Source organism: Rattus norvegicus, chromosome 15 (assembly GCF_021556685.1).
Source record: "Rattus norvegicus strain SHRSP/BbbUtx chromosome 15, alternate assembly SHRSP_T2T, whole genome shotgun sequence".
NCBI classification, from domain to species: domain Eukaryota; kingdom Metazoa; phylum Chordata; class Mammalia; order Rodentia; family Muridae; genus Rattus; species Rattus norvegicus.
The window spans coordinates 50840914-50860979 of NC_141548.1; the positions used below are offsets into that span (position 1 = coordinate 50840914).

A 20066-nucleotide genomic window follows, 5' to 3' on the forward strand; every position below is an offset into this window, starting at 1 on the left:
TCCTTCCTAGGCAGGAGGCACTGAGCTGCATAAGAAAGGCGGCTGAGCAAGCCAATAAGCAGTTTTCCTCCGTGCTTTTCAGCTTCAAGCAACTGCCTTGAATCTTTGACTTGGCTCTCTTCAGTGATAGACAGTAACCTTTAAACCACATAAATCCTTTCCTCCCCAGGCTGATTTTTACCACAGGAGCCAAATACGAACCAGAACAATGATTCCATCAGGGAGAGTGCTCAGTCTTCTAAGAGAGGTGTTTGAGGTTGTGAGCCTCAGCAAGGTCAATCTGCCTTTGAAGAACATGTTCTCTTTGAGAAATGGCCCGCTGTAGCAGAAGTTGTCTCTCCAGGTCATCAAAAGCACCAGAAAATAAAAGACAGATTAATATGGGCTTCATCTTTTCAGTATTTCTATGACTCATGACTGTCCCAAGGGCCACTAAAACATGGTCATAATCTATCCTAGGGTTATTTTTTCATCCCTTCTTCTCTCTGGGGAAGAGGACTGTATAAATGGCCAGGTAAAAGGAAGGGGTATTGGAGACTGTCACATTCATAGCCATATTGGGACAGCATTGACAGATGCCAGCCTTGGCATCTGTCTTAGTCAGCTTGGGCTATGTACTATTATTTTGTGCCACTGTGACCAAAAGGCCTAGTAGAAGTGACCCAAGGGAGGAAAGGATTGTTTTGACTTACAGTTCCAGCCCACTGTGCTGGGAAAGGCAGGACAGAAAGGCTCCATTTGTGGTGGTGGCAGTGTGTGACAGAGGCTCTTTGCATTGGTAGATCAATAAACAGAGACATTACGTCAGAGCCAGGGTGGCATATAACCTTCAAAGACCCACCCTTCTGCTAGCCTAGCCCCACTTCTCATATGCTCAACAGCTTCCCAAAATATTGCCACAAACTAGGGTCTAATTGTTCTATACATGAGTCTGACTAGGCCTCTGGAGCAATAATCCCATCACCTGGGTGGCTGACACAAACATTTATTCTCATAGATATGTAAGCTAGACCTCTAAATTCAACTCACATGCAGATTTGGTGTCTGGAGAAAACCCACTTCCTGATTTATAAGGAGCTCTCTCTTGATAAAAAGGGAAGGTTGAAGAGTAAGTTTTTATGTGTCTCTTACAAGGATAATAATCTCCCCCACCAGGACTCTACCTTGCCCTTTTACCACCTCCTAAAAAGTGATTACATCCAAATACCAATCCATTGTGGATTAGGGCTTCAGGTATGAAGTCATCTTGATTCATCCATACCACACCCCAGGCAAGGACTATATTTCATCTTATAATTCCAGATTATAGTCCATCACTGTATAGAAGTCAAGGAAGGAGCTTCAAACAGCTAGTCACATCCCATTAGCAGTGAATAGCTAAGAGAAATAGATGCCTGCATGCTTGCTTGCTACTTGCTTGCTTGTACTCAGCTTGATTTCTCCTCTCTTATATGCTCTAAGATCTCCTGCCTAGGGAATGATGCTGCCCACAATGCCCACATCAATCAACTTAAGACAATCATTCACAGACCAACCTAATGCAGACAGTCCTTCATTTAGAGTCTATTCCTGAGTGATTCTAAGTTGTGTCAATTTCAGCAGAGATAACCATCACACCATCCTACACATAAATCTTTCTCCAGGCATCTCCCCAAGAGAAATGAAGAAAAAAAAAAAAAAGACATGCACAAGTGTTCATGTCAGCATCACTAGTGCTAAATAAAACAACCTAAGTCTCTGTTAACCAGACAAGCAAAATGTCTTCACATGTAGTAAGTTGTTTTTCTGAAAGAAAAAAAGAAAAAAAGAACTGACACATATTGATACGTGATGCCATGTAGAAGAGCTTCCAAGAATGATGCCAAGAAGAGACGCTATGCACACAAGACCACAAGTGACATGATTCCATTCATATGGAATGCTCAGAAAAGGCAAAAGGAGATTGGAAATGCAGAAAACAAATTAGTGACTGCATAGATCTGGGGAAGTAAGTGGGCACAGGTCATCTGGGAGATGGAAATGTTTTCAGTGTGGCTTGTAGATGGCTCTACAGCCCTTGTTCAACTACAAGAAAATTGCTGAAATATATGTTGAAAGAGGTGGGCTTGAGAGGTGTCAGTTCTAATGGATAGCCATATTTTAAGAATTCATCTCATGCTGAGGATGTGGCTCATTGGATAGAGGGTTTGCCTAGCATGTATGAAGCCCCAGCTGGGTCTAGTCTCCATCATTGTACTAGCAGGGTATGGTAAGACATACCTGTAATCTCAGCTCTCAGGAGGCAGAAGCAGGAGGAACAGAAATTGAAGTTTATCTTCAGCTTCATAGAGAGTGTGGGGTCTCTATGAGAGACTATGAGACCCTGCATCAAAACAAGAAAATCAATCAAAAAAATTTACAACAACAAAAAGACATCTGGCCGAGCTCATGCTTAATTTTGCCTCTAAGTCATCAGCATGACTCCAGGCTTCATAAGCCTGGCCCCCAGTACCTTGTGCATGCTGTGTAACAAGAAATTTTACCCTTTAGAAATGGAGTGCAGTCTTCTCCTTTTCTCAGGCTTCTGGGAAGATGGCGAAGACTCAGATGGAGCATGTTTACCAAAAGCAGCCTTTAATCTCTCAGAGCTGGGAGAAACCGGTCAAGAAAAACTCCCTCAGTACTACACAAACATTGGTATAAGTTTCAAGATGCCCAAGGAGGCCACCCCGGGCACCTACATAGACAAGAAATGCCCCTTCACTGTTAACATCTCCATCAGAGGTCGGATCCTATCTGGTGTCATGACCAAGATAAAGATGCAGAGGACCATGTCATCTGCTGGGACTATCTCCATTACATCTGAAGGTACAGTCACTTTGAGAAGCATCACAAGACCAAGTCTGTGTACCTGTCCCCCTCTTTCAGGGGTATATAGATTGGTGACACTAGAACTGTGGAACAGAGTGCAGGCCCCTGAGCAAGACTATTCACTTCAGTATGCTCAAGGTCATCAAGACTGATGGCACCAACAAGCAGTTCCAAAAGTTCTGTGGGGACTCTGGCCAAAAGTTATTTTCCAACTTTAAAAAACATGAAACATACCTTCCCAACCTCTCTACCATGAGGCTATATGTCGAAAACTCTTTGCACGAGTAAGGAACATCCTGAAGACCTGCCTTTCATCGTGTCTTCCAATTTACATTGTAATTGAAGTCTGGTTTTAGCAAGTCCTCTGTTCACAGGGCTCAAAGGAGTCAAGTGATAATGTAGCAGCCTCTCTGTCCCCTCCATCCCACCCCTAGCACTCTATCACCATCTGCACCATTGATTAATCATTTCAAATGTGCTCCTGCAGTCTGTGAATGAGGCATGTCTCCCAGAGTCTTAGGCATTTGAACACCTGATCCCCAGGTGGTGGCACTACTTAAGGAGCACAGCCTTGCTTAAGGAAGTATGTCACTGGGGCAGACTTTTGAGTTCTTGGTTGACTGCTGTTGCCACCATGTCTGATGCCTGTTGCTATGACACCACACCATGATGTTCCCTTATCCCTCTGGAACCACAAACCCAAATCAAAGCTGCCTTCATTTAGTGTTCTTGGTCATGGTGTTTTATCACAGCAACAGAAAAGTCACTATTTGTTTATTCAAAGGCAAGCAAGCACATTTGAAGCAATACTTTACCTTCTAACCCAAAAGTAAGACACTAGATGAGTAGTCCCCCATCTTGCTTTTCCCACTTAATATACCCTGGAGATCTTCCCAAAGTACCCACAATTGCACATGTGGGGTACATTGGCAGTGCACAGGTACACATATGTGTGTAGACGCCAGGGGTCCATGTTGAGCATCCTCACAGACCGTTCTTCATGTTATGTCTCGAGACAGGGTTTCCCATGAAACCGGGAAGTCACCAGTTAGGCTAGTCAGGATAGCCAGCAATCCCCAAAGATTCTCCTATTCCTGCCTCCCCAGTGCTGGGATTATAGATGTGCACTGCTACAACTGATTCTTAAAAGTGCAGATGCTGGGGGTCCGAACTTACGTCTTCAGGCTTAGGCAGCAAGTTCATTACCGCCTGAGCCATCTCCCAGCTCTCTGTGTATTCTATTTCATTGTCTAAATAATACCTTACCCACTTTGCAATGATTCACCTTCAACTAGTGTTCAAGTTACAGTAAACGTTTATTCGTTTATAGTTATCAATTAGCAATTATCCATAAGTCCTTCCTACCACGCAACCTCTATTCTCTCCTCTGTTGCCCATTTGTCTGTTTCTGCCACCACACACAGATGGAATCATATATTATTTGGCATTTCATGACAGTTTCTTTTATGGAGGATAACATCCTCAAAGTTCACTCATGTAATATGCATATTACAGTCATTCCCTTTTAAAAGCTGAGTGAGAGTCTGTTGTGTATATAGATGGCCGATGACTTACAAAAGCTTGACCAAGGGCCTTTTTGACTTTCCAGTGGAATGAAAGTAATATGTGTTGATTGGAAATCTGACTTTTTCTCTTTCCCAGGCTAGTGATAGCATGAACCTCTCTCGTGACTCCCAAATACAGGTGAATGCACGTTTTTCTGAACACATTTAAGCTAACCTATTATGATTGGCAGGTTACATATGATAAAGTCATGTTCAGTTTTCAGCCTGATCTACTTGCCGTGGTTTATTGTGATATAATCCTATTACAAACTAAGGACCATCCGCATATACTATTGTTTCCTTATGGACATTTGGATGACTCTGTGTCCTGGCTGTTGTGACTCCTGCTAGGGGGAACATAGGTGTACAGTTATCTCTCAGAGATCTCGACACCAGGCCCTTTGGACAAACCCCAGAAACAGGATTATATGAGAAGACTCACCTTTTTGGTGCCTAGAAATCTCAGGATTCAAATGTTAGAAGACAGGCAAAGATCATCTCCCTCAGCCTCTTTGTTTTTTAGGAAGAATCCAGAAAGAGAGGACTGAGCTTGAATCCAGGTCACTGTGTAAGAAGCATCTTACTAGGTCACTGCTATTCCCCGCCCCTGAGAGGTTTCTATCAGTCCCAGAGCTAGGCCAGGTCACAGGTAGTGAATTCAAATGGCTCTGAGCACCACTCCATCCCTTATCAGTTTGTTGCTGATTTTGTCTAGGAGGGGATTGATGGCTTTCTGCGGTGCAGAGGTTGACCCCAGGCCTGTCAGCACATTATACACTGAGGGACAGGGACAGCTGCCAACTTCCCACTGTTTCACGTTTTGACTGAATATCCTTCTCCCTCCACTATGCTTACAGAATGTGGCACCATGGTTGGAAGAGTTTCCTCTTCTAGAAGATTGTCTGGTCTCTTTCTGTTACCACAGCAGCCTGTATGATCCAGGAACAATCAGATCTCTCTCCAGTTGCCCGGCCCAGCTCTGGAAGAGCTTGTTTCCTTACTTCTCCTGTGAACACACACACACACACACACACACACACACACACACACACACACACGCTCTCACACCCCCTAATTATTTGCTAGGAGCTTCTGTTGGTAGTCAGGGCTGTGGAAAGCACCATGACACATTGTGACCTGTGTCCCTTGAAAGAGCTCTGTAACCCCACTGCCACAAAGCCCTTCTCTTTCTGCTGAGTTCCTAAAAGATCATCTCTAAGGTAGCAGAGAGGTAACAATGTTTGTCTAGTCTCTGTTACTCTAACAACACATCCAAGGCTGGGACAGTTCATAAAGAAGAGAGGATTGTTTTGTTCAGTGTTCTAGAGATTCAAGGGCATCACAAAGGTTTATACTTGGTGCTGGGGAGGACCCTTTAGTAGATAACATCACATGTCAGGGAACATGCCAGGGTCACTTGGTGGGTTGCCTAGGTTTATATCAACTTGATACAAGCTAGAGTCATCTGTAAGGAGGGAACCTCAGTTGAGAAGATGCCTCTATAAGATCAGTCTGTAGGACATTTTCTTCATTTGTCATAGATGGGGGAGGACCCAGCCAACTGTAATTGATATCATCCTTGGGCTGGTGGCCCTGGAAACACCACCCTCCATGGCCTCTTAACCAGATTCTGCCATCCCTCCCTGCCTGAGCTCTTGCCCTCCCAGTCATTAATGAACTGTTATGTGGACCAGTGAGTGAAACAAACCCTTTCTCGCCCAGGCTGCTTTCCACTGTGGAGTTCCATCACAGCACTAGCATCCCTAACTAAGACACATGGTCAGAAGGCAGCCAGAAAGCAACTGGGGACTCACTGGGATCTCATGAGAATTACAGTCATCACTTCCAAGAATTAACAGCCCTTAGTTCTAATGGACCAAAGACCACAGTACCATCACAATGTGGACCAAAATGGAAACATAGGAAGTCTCGGGGGAATCCCACTCAAGCTACAGTAGTTGTGTGTTGTGATCCCTAGCAGATGAGCACCGTGGAGAGGGCCATACAACACAGGCCCACCTAAAAAGACTCTTGGAGCAGTGAACAGAGAGGCCAACAGGAGCGTGGAAGAGCTGTGGTAGGAACAGGGAGGAGCTTCCAGGAAAGCCAGGGACAAGGACTGAAGGGAAGCCCACTATGGGCAAGAATGCCACTGGATGCTGTCTGAGTAAGAAGGAAGATTCTGGAACTTTGTATGGTGGCTTTAGTTGTTCTCCCAGGCCTAAATATTTTAAGCACAAAAAAAAGTACTTTTTTTTGCTCAGAAACTCTTAAAAAATATAGAAGAGCATAAAGATGAAAAAGACTCTGAACCCCCCCCCCCCCCGCTAATAGAGCTGTCAGTCAGTCACATACATATGCACTTCCTGGTCCGAGGCTTTCTGTGACTTGTGTGGTAGCTTGAATGTGAAATGCCACCCATTATCTTACACCTTTGAACACTGGTGGCCAACTGGTGGCGCTGCTTTGGAGGGCTGTGGAACCCTGAGGAGGAAGAGGGTCACCCTGAGGGCTCATAGCCTGGCCCAGTTTCCAGTGCCTCCTAGTAAGGAATGCCATGTGACCAGCTGCCTCCTGCTCCTGCTTGCCCCCAGTGGACTGTCTCCCCTCAAATTCTAATCCCAAATTAGCCCTTCCTCCCTGGAGTCATTTTTTTGGTAAGGCATTTGTCACAGTGACAGAAGAGCAGCACAGAGGGTAATTAAAGATACGGTGTGTGCACGTTTATCATAGATGGTCTGTGCCTTCTTTCCTCTTTAAGAAGATGACGAATTTGTGAGGGTTCACTGGGTTTTCTAACCCATCCTTTGGTCCTACATATTTTAAAACTCAGGATAAAATCCTAAAAATGCATATTTATAGACAAAGGGTTTTATTTTATATTTTGCTTGTATTTCATTGTTAGTGAAAGTCAACAAATTGTTCCTACATGTCTGGACCACTTGTGTTTCTTAGTTTTCAAGTTGACTTAATATTGTCCATTCTCTTCTTTTCTCTCTCTCTCTCTCTCTCTCTCTCTCTCTCTCTCTCTCTCTCTCTCTCTCTCTCTCTCCTTGAAACATGGTTTCTCTGTGTAACAACCCTGACTGTCCTAGAACTTGCTTTGTAGACCAGTCTGGCCTTGAATTCACCTGCCTCTGCCTCCTGTGTGCTTGGGTTTAAAGGCCCGCACCACTGTACCTACTACTAGTCCTTTCCTTATTGATTAAAAAAATACTTTATATATTAAGTACTTTTTCATAGATTTTGTAACTATCTCTCCTCGATTTGTTCTCCTTGGATTTTATTTAACATTCTTCTGCCATATAAAAGACTTTAAAATATATCCAGTCAGATGATATCAATCTTTTCTTTCATGCCATTTACTGTTAACAGTTTGGTATGTATTTCTCCAGACATTTTTCTGTGCATATGGAGATATATCTATAAATATATATATATAGCTAGATATATAAAGTTTTCCGCACATTTAAGATGTCATGCACACTGCAGTGCAACTTGCTTATTTCACATTAGTGATATAAAGATCTCACTCCAATAGTGTGTTCTGTTCCATAGATTCAATGTTCTGTTATTAAACCAGCTTTTAGAGGTAGTCCTTTTCACTTTCATATTTAAATATGACAGTTTTCTGATGCCTGAAAGAAACAGAGACCTCAATTTATCTAGTCCATGTAACTAGCCAATTAACCCTGTGCCGGCTAATTTTAGCTGTCAACCTAACACAACATAGACCCGCCCAAGAAGAGAAAGAGTTTCAGTGAGGAATCATTGGTCTACGGGAACGTCTGTGGGGGGTTGTCTTGATGGATACCTGAGGTGAAAGGACCCTGATAGTGAGCAATGCCATCCCATGACCTGGCCTTTAACTGTGTAAGTTAGTGGCTGTGCTCCCCCTGCGCCCTTGACTGTGGGTGTGATGTGTCAGAAGCTTGAGTCCCTTACCCCGAGTTCCCCATGATAATGGACTGTCACCTGGGACCCAAATCAATCCCTTCCTCCCTTGTGTTGTTTTTCGTTGGGGTATTTTATCACAGCAACAGAAATAAAACTTTGACATAGCCATAGTATTTATATAAGTTAGTTGGTTTTTTTTTTCTGAGACAAAGTTTTGTTATGTAGCCTTGGCTAAGACCAAGCTGGCCTTGAACTCATAGAGAGCTGCTCTGATTAAAGGTGTGCACCACCACATCTGACTATAGGGTTAATAATAATACCCCCCCTTACTCTTCTGATTTAACATATATATTAAATAGCAAATATTAAAGACTACTATCATATTAAATATAGGTACATTGAAACTCGAGTTTCTCACTACGGGGTCTCTAGTACCTATCTTGCAGTGCCATGCTGTTCTAGTTGTTTTAGCTTTGTAATATATCTTTATGTCTTCAGAGTCAATAACATCCCTATTTCATCTTTTTCAGTGTTGCCTTTGATAATTTTTTCTTTTAATTGCTGTTCTTTAAATTTAAATATAAGTCTTATGATTACACGTGAGGTTTGCAAGCTATTTACTTAAGATTTTAGTTACAATTGTGGTTATAGTAATGAGTTAATTAAAGCTTTTTCTTGCAGTTTTGGTAAAATACTTATTTCAGCTTAAAAGTAGAATGTGTCTCTCCAGCTAGTCAATTTTGTAGGTTTTTTTTAAAAATCTTACATTTTTAATCATGTTTATTCTGAGACAGTTTAAATTTTTGTTACAACTGAAAATGGAGTTTAATGGTGTTTAAAAGTACATTTCATTACTATTATTAGTAATTATTAAAAAAGTTACTTTTCTGTGGGCTTAGTTGTTTTCAGGGTTTCTGAAAAGGGATTCTCACACAGACAATCATGTCATTTGAAAATAGAAAAGGAAAGCATGGAGGGTTGAGGCCTAATTTCTTCTTTCACTGTAGTTGCACCTTGTTTGTTGTTGTTGTTTGTTTGTTTTCCTTACTGCTCAGCTAGAACCAATTCTGGGATGCATCCGACATGCAGGTTCCTCCTTCTGGGACTCCTCAGGGATCACGCACATACCTGGAGTCTTCCCCTTTTACCTTTCCTTCCTGAGTCCATGGAGACTTGTTCGAGCTTGTCTTTGGACTCTTGGGTTTAGGCTTCTACCGTGTCTGATATGTGGCTCACTATTCCTTTTGGGTTTTAACACTCAGCAAAACATGTTTTTATCTCTTTCTTTAGGGAGTAACGAGTGGCCCCCAAGGCCACCTTCATGGTCTCTGTGGAGCGACACCTCCCCAGGGCCACCCTGGCCCATCTCCATCCTCCTGGAGCCCACAGCTCCGCTGCTCCCTAATTCTCAACTAACTAACTCCCTTCTCTGCCGTCTTGTCTCCACACTTGTTTGAGTCCCTGGGGTTTCCCTTTGATTCTCCACAGGTTATCCCTGGACAGTCTTGAGCATCCCCAGATACATGATCATTTTTGAAGTCTTGGGAAATGTATGAGAAGGCCATCTCTGCCTGTCTATTCCAACACCTCGCTTGCTGGCCCATTGTCTTCCAGCTCAAGTCAGTATGATCTTGCCCAGGAGAAAATTACAGACTCGCTCTGGGCGTCTCCTTTTCCAAGCAGCCCCATGTCTTCACACGCTCCATTTGCTTTGCCTAAGAAGACATTTTTCTGACCCCTCACCTGCTTATCCTTCGAGATCAAGCTCAATCCTGTATGCCTTTGGTAGAAATATTCAGGCTGCCCTCCTCCACATTCCCTTAGAGCCTCATAAACACTCCTCAGCTAGGATGCTTGGGACGATGTGGAGCACTTATGTGTGTGTCCAGGTCAAGAAGAGGGCCAAGATGCCTGTATCGCTCTCCCATCCTTACTTTCTTCCTCCTTCCCTCCAGGAGAACACCAGCCTAAGTCTCCATCTGAGTTAAGCCTAACTGCCAGTTAACCAGCATACCGCTGGATACTATAATCCCATTCTTCTTCCCATCCCCAAATTATCATAATTCCTTCCTCCTAATAACCTGGCCTCTAATCACAAAGAGCCACAAGCAATCAGAAGACAGTGTCAGGGTTTGCTACTGTTACATCTTTTGATTCTGCATTTGTCCCTGCTCATAACAAAGACCCAGTTTCTGGTTTTGCTGTGGATCCTCTGACTTAGCAGAGACTTGGCTTTTACAATGATTCCCTTTCTACTCCCTGCCATCTGCATCCCTTTCCTACTAGAGGACGGCTTACAAGCATTCCCATGTATTCCCTGTCAAAAATCAAATCAAATCAAAGCTCTTGACTCTCTCTTCCCTAGTAAAAGCCACTCCATGTCTCAGCCGTGCTCCAAGCCATCTTTAAGAGTATCAATTCCTCACAACCCATCTCAGCCCCACCCACCCCTTCCAATCCCACCCAAAAAGGTCTTATCAAGATAACAGTTATCTCAAAGTTGTCAACTCATCTTGTCATACATGGGTCCACATCTTGCTCTTCTAGAACATGGTTCTCAACCAGAGGACCATGACCCCATTTAGCATCAAATGACACTTTCATTGGAGTCTCATATCATAGATCCTGAATATCAGATGTCTACATTGTGATTCATAACAGTAGCAAAATAGCTATGAAGTAGCAACAAAAATAATTTAATGGTGGGGGTGGTCGCCACAACATAAGGAACTGTGTTAAAGGGTCACAGTATTAGGAAGGCTGAGAACCACCGCTTGAATCTAGAGGTATTGGTGTGGATTGACCCCCTTCCTCCTTCTCTCCTTCTTCTTCTTTATTTTTTGGTGATTTTATTTATTACTTAGTGTGTACATGTGTGCGTGCAAGAGAGAGAGAGAGAGAGAGAGAGAGAGAGAGAGAGAGTCTCAAGCTTCCTATGCAGCTGAGGATGCCCTTGAACTTCTGATCCCTCTGCCTTCACCTCTTGATTGGTGGGAAGATAGATGTGTACACCACGTCCCTTTATGTGGTGCTTGGGGTCACACCCAGGGCTTCCTGCATTTGAGGCAAGGACTCTACCAAATGCCCCACACTCTCTTTCTTGGGACACACCTGCTTTCCAGGTCTCACCTACCTCACCTACCTCTGTTTCCTTTGCCAGATTCTGCTCTCTCAGTATCTGCATGGTCCAAAGCTCAGTCATGGACCCTTCTTTCTCCTGTGTCAGCTCTCTTGTTATGTCATGTGCTGACAGATTCCATGTCCGTGCCCAGCAGATATACATATCCACCTGGCCCAGTGAGTACCCTTGAACTCCAGCTTCTGATATGCAGACTTGGGTTGTCTTCTAGCCCACCTTTCAAACTTATCAGACCTGAAACAGAAAGCTAATGTTCTCCTCCAAACATTCTCCCCTCCTAAGCTCTATTTTCAGTGGCCCAGTTGCCAGGCAAGCATAGTGGCCTACGCAGGTAATCTCAAACCTTAGTGGCAAGAGTAGGAGAAATGTGAGTTCAAAGCCATCTTGGGCTACATCGCATGACCCTGTCTCAAAGACAGAACAAAACAAACAAAATAGCCAGGTGTTCAAGCTGAAAATGAGAAGTGACTCCTGATTTTCCTTCTCCACACCCTCCTCTCTGTTCTACCATCTAGTCCATTAGCCAGCCTTGCTGAGTCTACCTGAAATGCTTCTCTTGGTTTCTAGTCCCGCATCTACCATTGTCGTCCAACATACCACCATCCTGTTCTAGCTCCTGCTGCCTCGTGTGTCCCTGCTTACCATTCCTCTACCTAGCAGCCCACCTCATCTCCCCAAATACCTAAAACAAGGCATAACACAGTCCTGTGTGATCCTGCTGTACTTAGAGTCAAATTCCATTCCTCACCTATGCCTAGAAAACCTTCTGTGTCTCCCAACTACCCCCCTCCACTCAGCATGTCCACCCCTCCCCTTGTCTGCCCTAGTCAGGCCACAAGAATTCTTTCCACAAATACACCAGGAAAGCCTTAGGGAGCTCGTACTCTCTCTCTCTCTCTCTCTCTCTCTCTCTCTCTCTCTCTCTCTCTCTCTCTCTCTCTCTCTCCTGCCTATGCTTCCTCGGCCGACCCTATTGCACTTCCAACAGCTGGCTGTGTTAGTTCTTTCTTATATATTCATTCTTATTACATGTGCCTTAAAACAGAAGTTTCCAGGGTGTGTGGATCTCACTATGTCGTATTCCTACACCTGGAGTTGTTCCCAGCACACAGGAAACAGCTAAATGTTTGTTGAAGGGATGAATGCACCTGGTAGCTCTAACACACAAGCTCTCACTGGTTTGTTGGGTGAACAGTACCTGAGAATGTACTGGAAGCTCCTGAAGGGCAGACACCCTGCTGTAGTAGGCTTCACCATTTCCTCCCAGCATGACACCCTGGACTCTCACCCCGCACACACTCCACCCCAGGTGCTTAGTAAAATCTCATCGGATTTATTTCTACATCAAGGCCAAGAGTCCTATTGACTCTTTCACAGACTTCGTTTTTCTGAGAGTAAGCATGCAACATGAGGAAAATCCCATGAGTGTCAGAACAAAGCAGGTAGGATGCAGTAGGCACCGGCTGCGTTCTCAGCTGGAAACAGGGAGTAAAGTCTTCTCTTTTGGTACTGTTCTGTCAAGTGCCAGGCACGGTGTTACATTACTTCTTGATGCATGTGTTACAGGGTGCACAGTATCTGCTGGTGATGGTGGATCCAGATGCCCCCAGCAGGTCTAATCCCAGGATGAAATACTGGAGACACTGGGTGGTGTCCAACATCACAGTAAGGAGAAAGAGGGGTGTTTTCTATTCAAACTTGATTGGAATTGTTTGGGAATGTAGCTGGGAGGTCATTGCCCTGTGTGGTTTCTTAGCACGTACCCAAAAGAGCTGGAGATGAGGGCAAGTGGGATCTTCTGGGTCAGATTCCCAAAGTTTCTAAGAACTTCAAAGACACATCTAAATGTGAGCCATGGTGGGCTGGGTGAGAAGAGCAGCAAACTCTGGTTGTCTGTGCAGTTGCTGTTCTTTGTGATAGAAATCCCCTCTTTGATATCAATTTCAGTCGATGACTGAAGAACTGACCCACAAAACTTCTGCAAGTCCACAAGTACATCACTGTAGACTTGTGGGTGGGGGAGGGGTCCCTAGTTTTGTTGGCAGGAGGGGGGAATCATGTGATGGGCCTTCCACTAATATACCAGGGGCTCAAAGGTTGCAGGAAGCATTGCCTTCTTTATACAGAACTAAGTAGCTGCCTGTAAGTTGGTCTGACGATAGCTGGGGAGAAGCCTAACTTACCCTTTCCAGGGTATGTCTGAGGAGCAGACTGTAGTCTGAGGAGCAGACTGTAGTCTGAGGGGAAGACTGTAGTCTGAGGGGCAGACTGTAGTCTGAGGAGCAGACTATAGCAACACTCGAGTGTTAGGCCTTTCTGCTTCAGCTCACTTGGTCTCAGGTCTCATCCAGGGGCCTTTAAAGATATTGCTATCCTAGTCGACATTACAGTCAACTTTCGATGTCCTCAGGGAACCCCCGAAAGTCTATTCTATAAAATAGTGTTTGGATTAAGCCTATACACATCTTTCTCACACATTGTAATCATCTCTAGATGGTTATCACATCTAACACAATGTAAATACTGCAGAAATAGCTTGTGGTACTGTATCATTTAGGTAATTGAAAGGAAAATAATGCCTACTCATGCTCACAGATATAATTCTGTCTGTCTGTCTGTCTGTCAGCTATCTATCTATCTATCTATCTATCTATCTATCTATCTATCTATCTATCTAAGTCGGCTTTTGGTTGAATCTGACTATGTGGAATCTTCAGATAAGACGCCCAACTGCATATAAAGTAAATGTGTTTCCCAGTTCTGTTCAATTCTAGAATCTGGTATTCATGAATGGCTCAGCAGTATACTTTGGAGACATCCATGCTAGCCCATAGCCTTCGGGCTCTGTGCCCAGACAGTCTGTGGGTTTTACAAAGACTGTAGAAAGGCCTCTGCTCTATAAGATAATAGAAACTGGTGAAATGAAATTTGAATTTGAGTTAAGAGCTGTTTCCCAGCTCAGAGACCAGACATCTGCTGTTGCTCTGCGATGTGTGACTTGTACTCTTTGACTTTCTGTGGCCATCCTCATGATCCCATGATGAACACTCTAGAAAATGTAGAGAAAACCACAGTTGCAAAGGCCAGTGTCTTGACTGCTAGAGCCCAGGGCAGAAGCAGGGACATCATTTTAAACTAGCTATTGACTCCTGACAAGGGGAAGATTCTCAAACCAGAGTAGGTAGGAAAGGGAGGGTTACCCTGGCAACCAACCATATCCCAGGACCAGGACTCTTGGTAGGAATGAGGAGGCAGCAGGGTAGGGGGCAGTCCTCCTTAGGAGCTGCCTGATGGGGCTTCTTAAGCAGCAATGGAACACTTTTCCTTGAGCAGACTGTGGGAGAATTTATCAATTAGCTTAGAGGCATGGCTGAGGAAGGGTCCTGGTGTAGGGCAGGGACAGCAGAAGGGGACACCAAAAGCTGGGACACTTGTCAGACCGGCCTCCCTCTAGAGCATTGTTTTCTAGACTTGGGTAACATTCTTAGGGTGGAAGCTCAAGGAAGAAGTTTTGCCAGAAGGTTACATTCATAGCCCCCCCACCCCATATATTTATAACACACACACAACGCATGCACACATACACTCACAGTTCCCTGTGAGAGGGTTCCAGTAGGGATTCTCAGGCCAGAAGGAAAGCCATATGAGCAGAATGGTTTCACAGCCCTGGGTCTGTGACACAACCTCCATTGCTGTCTGACACTTCCATCCCACCCACTCCATCACCCTGATACTCACTCAGGACACAGCCTTTACACCAGCTCTGCCCTGTGAACAAGGATTTAGCCCCAGATACCCTGCTCGGAGACACAGCAGGTGGCAGGTGACAGGTGGCAGCTGTCGGGCAAGGCTGCTAAGCCACAGAGCTTAACCAAAGCCACCTGCCCGGGCATGGCCCTCACTTCCCCTTTGCCCAGAGGAGGCTCAGGTTTCAGTCACATCACCACCCACTTTCCCTCTTCTGGGTGCCCGGCAGGAAGCTGCGGCTTTCCCTCATGGAGTTACTTGGCCCCGTCACCTGCCCTCATGTTCTGCAAGCCAGAAAGATAGCATAGCCAAGCGGGTTCAGGTCTCAGATCCCAGAGGAAAGCAAAGGAAGAGCAGTAGAGAGTGCGGGTTCTGGCCAAGCCTAGGCCCCTGTTCTCTAACTTACAGTTCACACAGAACATTAAGGTATCAACCTTGGAGAAATGTACGTTCTTGGGCCCACAATATTTGTGATCTCCACAAACCTCAGTGGAGATGGGCCCATCACCTGGCAACTGGAAGCTCAAGGGAACAGAGGCAGATCACTGCCTGACAAAGTGGAAGTTTCTTGGATGAGAACCGAGTCATCCCCATATGGTTCCCCGCGCTGTGCTGTGGAAGAGCTTTGCAGACTCACAGATAACATGGTCTCCACCTTGACCAAGTGCTCCAGAGTAATTCACAGGTTGGAGAAGGCTGCAGTGCCCAGGCTGGGATGGCTGACATCATCCATTCTTAGGGCAGTCTTCAAGTAAAAGCACTTTGGAAACTGTTGAAACCTCAATTGCTTTGTGCACTAGCATTGTCCCTTAAAAAAAAAAAGAGCAGGGCTGGAGAGGTTCAGTGACTGTAGCTGCAGGTGCTGGATGTGTGCACCAGACTCTAAACCATACATACCATGCTACATCATTGTGGGGTCTCAACATGCCCACTAGTCACATCATGTCGGTGGATCACCGTGTCCCCTCTGTAAAAGGAAAACAATCTCTGTGCCTCATTTCCCTCAATTCCAGCTCACTCCTGGATGGATGGAGGCTTCTAGGGCACACTGCCCGGGGAATGCTGTCTTGGTATGGAAAACATCCCTGGTCTGTACTTCAGACCTCATAAACCTATACCCCACCAACACCCACCCAACTACACCCAAACACACTCACCAGTAAGGCATGTGGTGTAAAGTCACTGCCAACGGATCAACAGTGTCCCTGTGGTTCTCAGTGGGCATAGAGAAAAAACTGGAGGAACTTAAAAGCTGGCCTTGGTATCAGGTGGCCAGATATAACCATACATAGGACCAGGGCATGGCCACAGAAGCCATTCAGCAGACATAATGTTTTGAATGGCTGTCCAAACTAGGACAGTATAGAAATCAATTCTTAGTAACGTGGGGAACATCTGTAGCCCCCTCCCCACACACACCCTAAAGACAGGCTCACAGTATCTAGATAGAATAGGGGGAGACTCTAGGCATGTGGGCATCCTAAATAAAGAGCAGGAGCAGAAAGAAGTCCAGAAACAGAATTAGTCCTTGTAGTGGTTGACATCAATGACCCTATAGTCAGTCTGCTCTAGCCCAAATCCAACACTCGCCATTTTTGGCTGTATGATCTGGGTAACTTCTCTGGGTCTCAGTGTACTCACCTGTAAAGTGGAAATATTTATGGACTCTGCCTTGCACTGTTGAAATGATATTTATATATGTTACTTCAGGTAAAATGCTTAAAGTAAAAAACCCACAGCACAGTTGGGAGCTACACTCTTACTGCCATGGTTCCAAGACCTTTCACGTCACGCATGCAAATGAAACTCGGGAAGATGCTGTCCTGTAGAAGGGACGAATTATGAGGGTCCAGGGACAGGCTTGGGTAGCAATTCCTTTACCTGTCAGTTCCCATCAGCCCAACAGGACTAGGTGGAAGCCCCTCCCCCCCCCCGCCCCCTGCAACCTGGTCATGCAAAGGTACCTCTCTGAAACGCTCTCATTTGGGTAAAAGAGATTTCTAATCATAGCCAGACTTAGTGGCGCACACCTGTGATCCCAACACTCCGGAATCTGAAGCAGGATGACCTCCACAGACTTCTAGGCTAGCTCGGCCTGGGTACTGAGATGCCTGCTACCTTAAAACACAAAGGAGTGTTCCCAGCAGCACACAGTGAGATGGCACCTTCCTTCCCAGGGGTGGGGGTTGTGGGGGGAGGGATGCCCTCAGGTTTCTCTACAGATGCTTTTCAGTTCCACTGAAGCCCAATTGAGACGTCAAATTAGCCCACATCATTCACTAATGGAGAAGACTTTATTGGCTCCTTGTCTTATTTGTCTATGAAATTAACACTCAGGGCTTTTCATGCAGATATTTTCATTAGACTCCTTTTTTTGTTGTGAATGAGAATATTAAACACAGGAAGATGGTATTCGAATGCTTTTCCACAAAGACTATCGTGATTGGTGACAAAGAATATGAAGAATAATTAAGGAGACAAGAGTACCCTTTTTTTCCCCTTCCAAAAAAGAAAATCTTCCTAGAAACAGTCAATGATTCTAACATTTGTCCTGAATGTCTTTTTTGTTTTAAGAAAGAAAAGGAGCCGCCGAGCTCACGTTCCCCGCTTTCATTCCATGCCCTCAACCTTTGGCAGCCATAAAATGGCAGCCAATTCTGACTTGAATCAAAGGGACCTCTAAGGGGTCATTATTCTGTCTGCTTTTCTATAGAGTTGGATTTTTTTCTGTAATAAGAGGTTGTGTGTGTGTGTGTGTGTGTGTGTGTGTGTGTGTGTGTGTGCTTAAAGGACCTCTAAGTAAGTTCAATGAATAGGGTGAATAGAAAACCCAACAAACAGAGCCAGGATTAGCTGACTTTGTGCAGTGGGCATGTGTTTGAGTGAGAGCCACACTGGGGCTAGGGACATAGCTCAGTTGATAAAGTACTTGCCTTGGAAACAAGAGGGCCTGAGTTCAATTCCCAGAACCCATGTGTGGAAAAATAAATAGATTTAAGGGCAAGCCAGCACTGAGGCCAGAGACTGAAAGATCCCTGGGGCTCTTCTAGTCTGCTTGGTTAAATTCCAGGCTAATGAGGAACCTCTCTAAAAAAGCATCTGAAAGGGACAGCCAGGCTTGCCCTTTGCCCTTCACATGCACGCACATACATATCAAATAAATAAAAATTTAAGATATATATTCCCACGTGCTCATGGCCGCAGACACCTCTGAGAATTTCGCTTCTCCACTGGAGAATGGACCCGGGGCCACTCCTCCCCAGGGCTGGAGTGAGGAAGAAGGAGATTAAATACTGAAGAGGAGAAGCCTTCCTAGAAAGAGCCCCATAGAAAGTAGCATTTTGTCCTCATTCCTAATAAACCAAACAGCAGACCCCACACAGGAAATTTACACATGCACCTATAAATAATTATGGAATGTGTTGTGTTGTGTTTTGTTTTGTTTTTTTATAACCGGAGCCTAGCTAACAACAAAAAGCAGAACAAGTTATCTTTGTCAGGACCACCGATTGAGATGATGAGGGAAAATTGAATAGATGGGATTGATAAGTAGTTCCTTTTTGTTGTTTATTTATTAATGTTTTGGGGGCTGTTTTATTATTACTGTGTGTGTCTGTGTGTGTGTGCGTGTGTGTGTGAGAGAGAGAGAGAGAGAGAGGGAGGGAGGGAGAGAGAGAGAGAGGGGTGGGGGGGATTCTTTCAGAGAGAGAGAGAGAGAGAGAGAGAGAGAGGTGGGGGGATTCTTTCTGTAGTTAGGTTACCCTCAAACTTGCAATTGCAGTTTTCCTACCCACAGTGCTAGGACTACAGGCGTGTGCCACCAGGCATGTTTGAGAGCAGTCAGTCCTATAGCACAGTCTCTGGTGATTAACATCTGATCTCTGGATACAATGAGGCCTCTCCCACCCCCAGTGTTAGCGCTTCCTGTACTTCTTGGACCAAGGCTGCAGGCCCTTCCTCCCCAACACTTCCCACTTCTGTTTTGAACCCCTCACCAGATTCTTATCCCTCACAGTCCCCAACTCAGCTGCCATTGCCCTACCCCAGAGATGCCTTCAGTCCCATTCAAAATAATTTAAATAAAATGTTGCTACAAAGTGGAATATTATCTTTTGATGAATGTTTTTAAAGCCCTTTAGGTTTTCACGGTAATTTGCGGTGTAAAATTATTTAGAGATAAGAGCCAAATTAGCTCTCCTATGCTGAGGTCGCTGTGTCCTGTTATCCATGTGAGCAGTGTTTAAATATAATCAGTCCTTAGACTAATGCAGCATAATTGTTCATTTGAAATAGCTTTTTTTACTCCATTCAATGAGTCATTAAAATATTCAAGGGATAATGCAGTGAATTGGAAATGAATTTATCATATTATCCCATACATACTGCAGTGCTTCAGGTAACTAAGGAGAAGTAGGGAGAAAGGGAGGAAGGGAGGGATGGAGGGGGAGAGAGAGAGGGAGGGGGAGAGAAAGAGAGAGAGAATGCAAGGCACACAGGGAGAAAGGGGGCTTGTACACATAGGAATATGAGAAAGGTTTTCAGTGGGTTTATGGTAAGTAGGAGAGGGAGGGGAACAAAAACACTGTTCTTCAGTTCTTCAAGGATCTCTCTCCCTCTCTCTCTCTCTCTCTCTCTCTCTCTCTCTCTCTCTCTCTCTCTCTGCATTCCGAGAATCTGCTTTACCACAGCTCCACTGTTAACTTATTTTTATCAAATATGTTTATATCAGAAAGTCGTTATGGAAACCAATTCTGCCATCCAGGAGAATTCCTGGAGCAGGCAGAAAACATTCTCTCTCTCTCTCTCTCTCTCTCTCTCTCTCTCTCTCTCTCTCTCACACACACACACACACACACACACACACACAC

At 44.8% G+C, this 20066-nt stretch overlaps 1 protein-coding gene across 2 annotated transcripts in view; it reads left to right on the top strand.

Moving 5' to 3' along the window:
- The window catches only part of Pebp4 (phosphatidylethanolamine binding protein 4), a 212348-nt gene that overhangs the window by 103822 nt on the left and 88460 nt on the right, over positions 1-20066 (top strand). For both annotated transcript variants that reach the window (XM_087586610.1, NM_001447136.1), the window contains exon 4: positions 13018-13116. In XM_087586610.1, coding sequence (XP_087442736.1) covers positions 13018-13116 — 99 coding nt within the window. The remainder of the gene's footprint in view (positions 1-13017; positions 13117-20066) is intronic.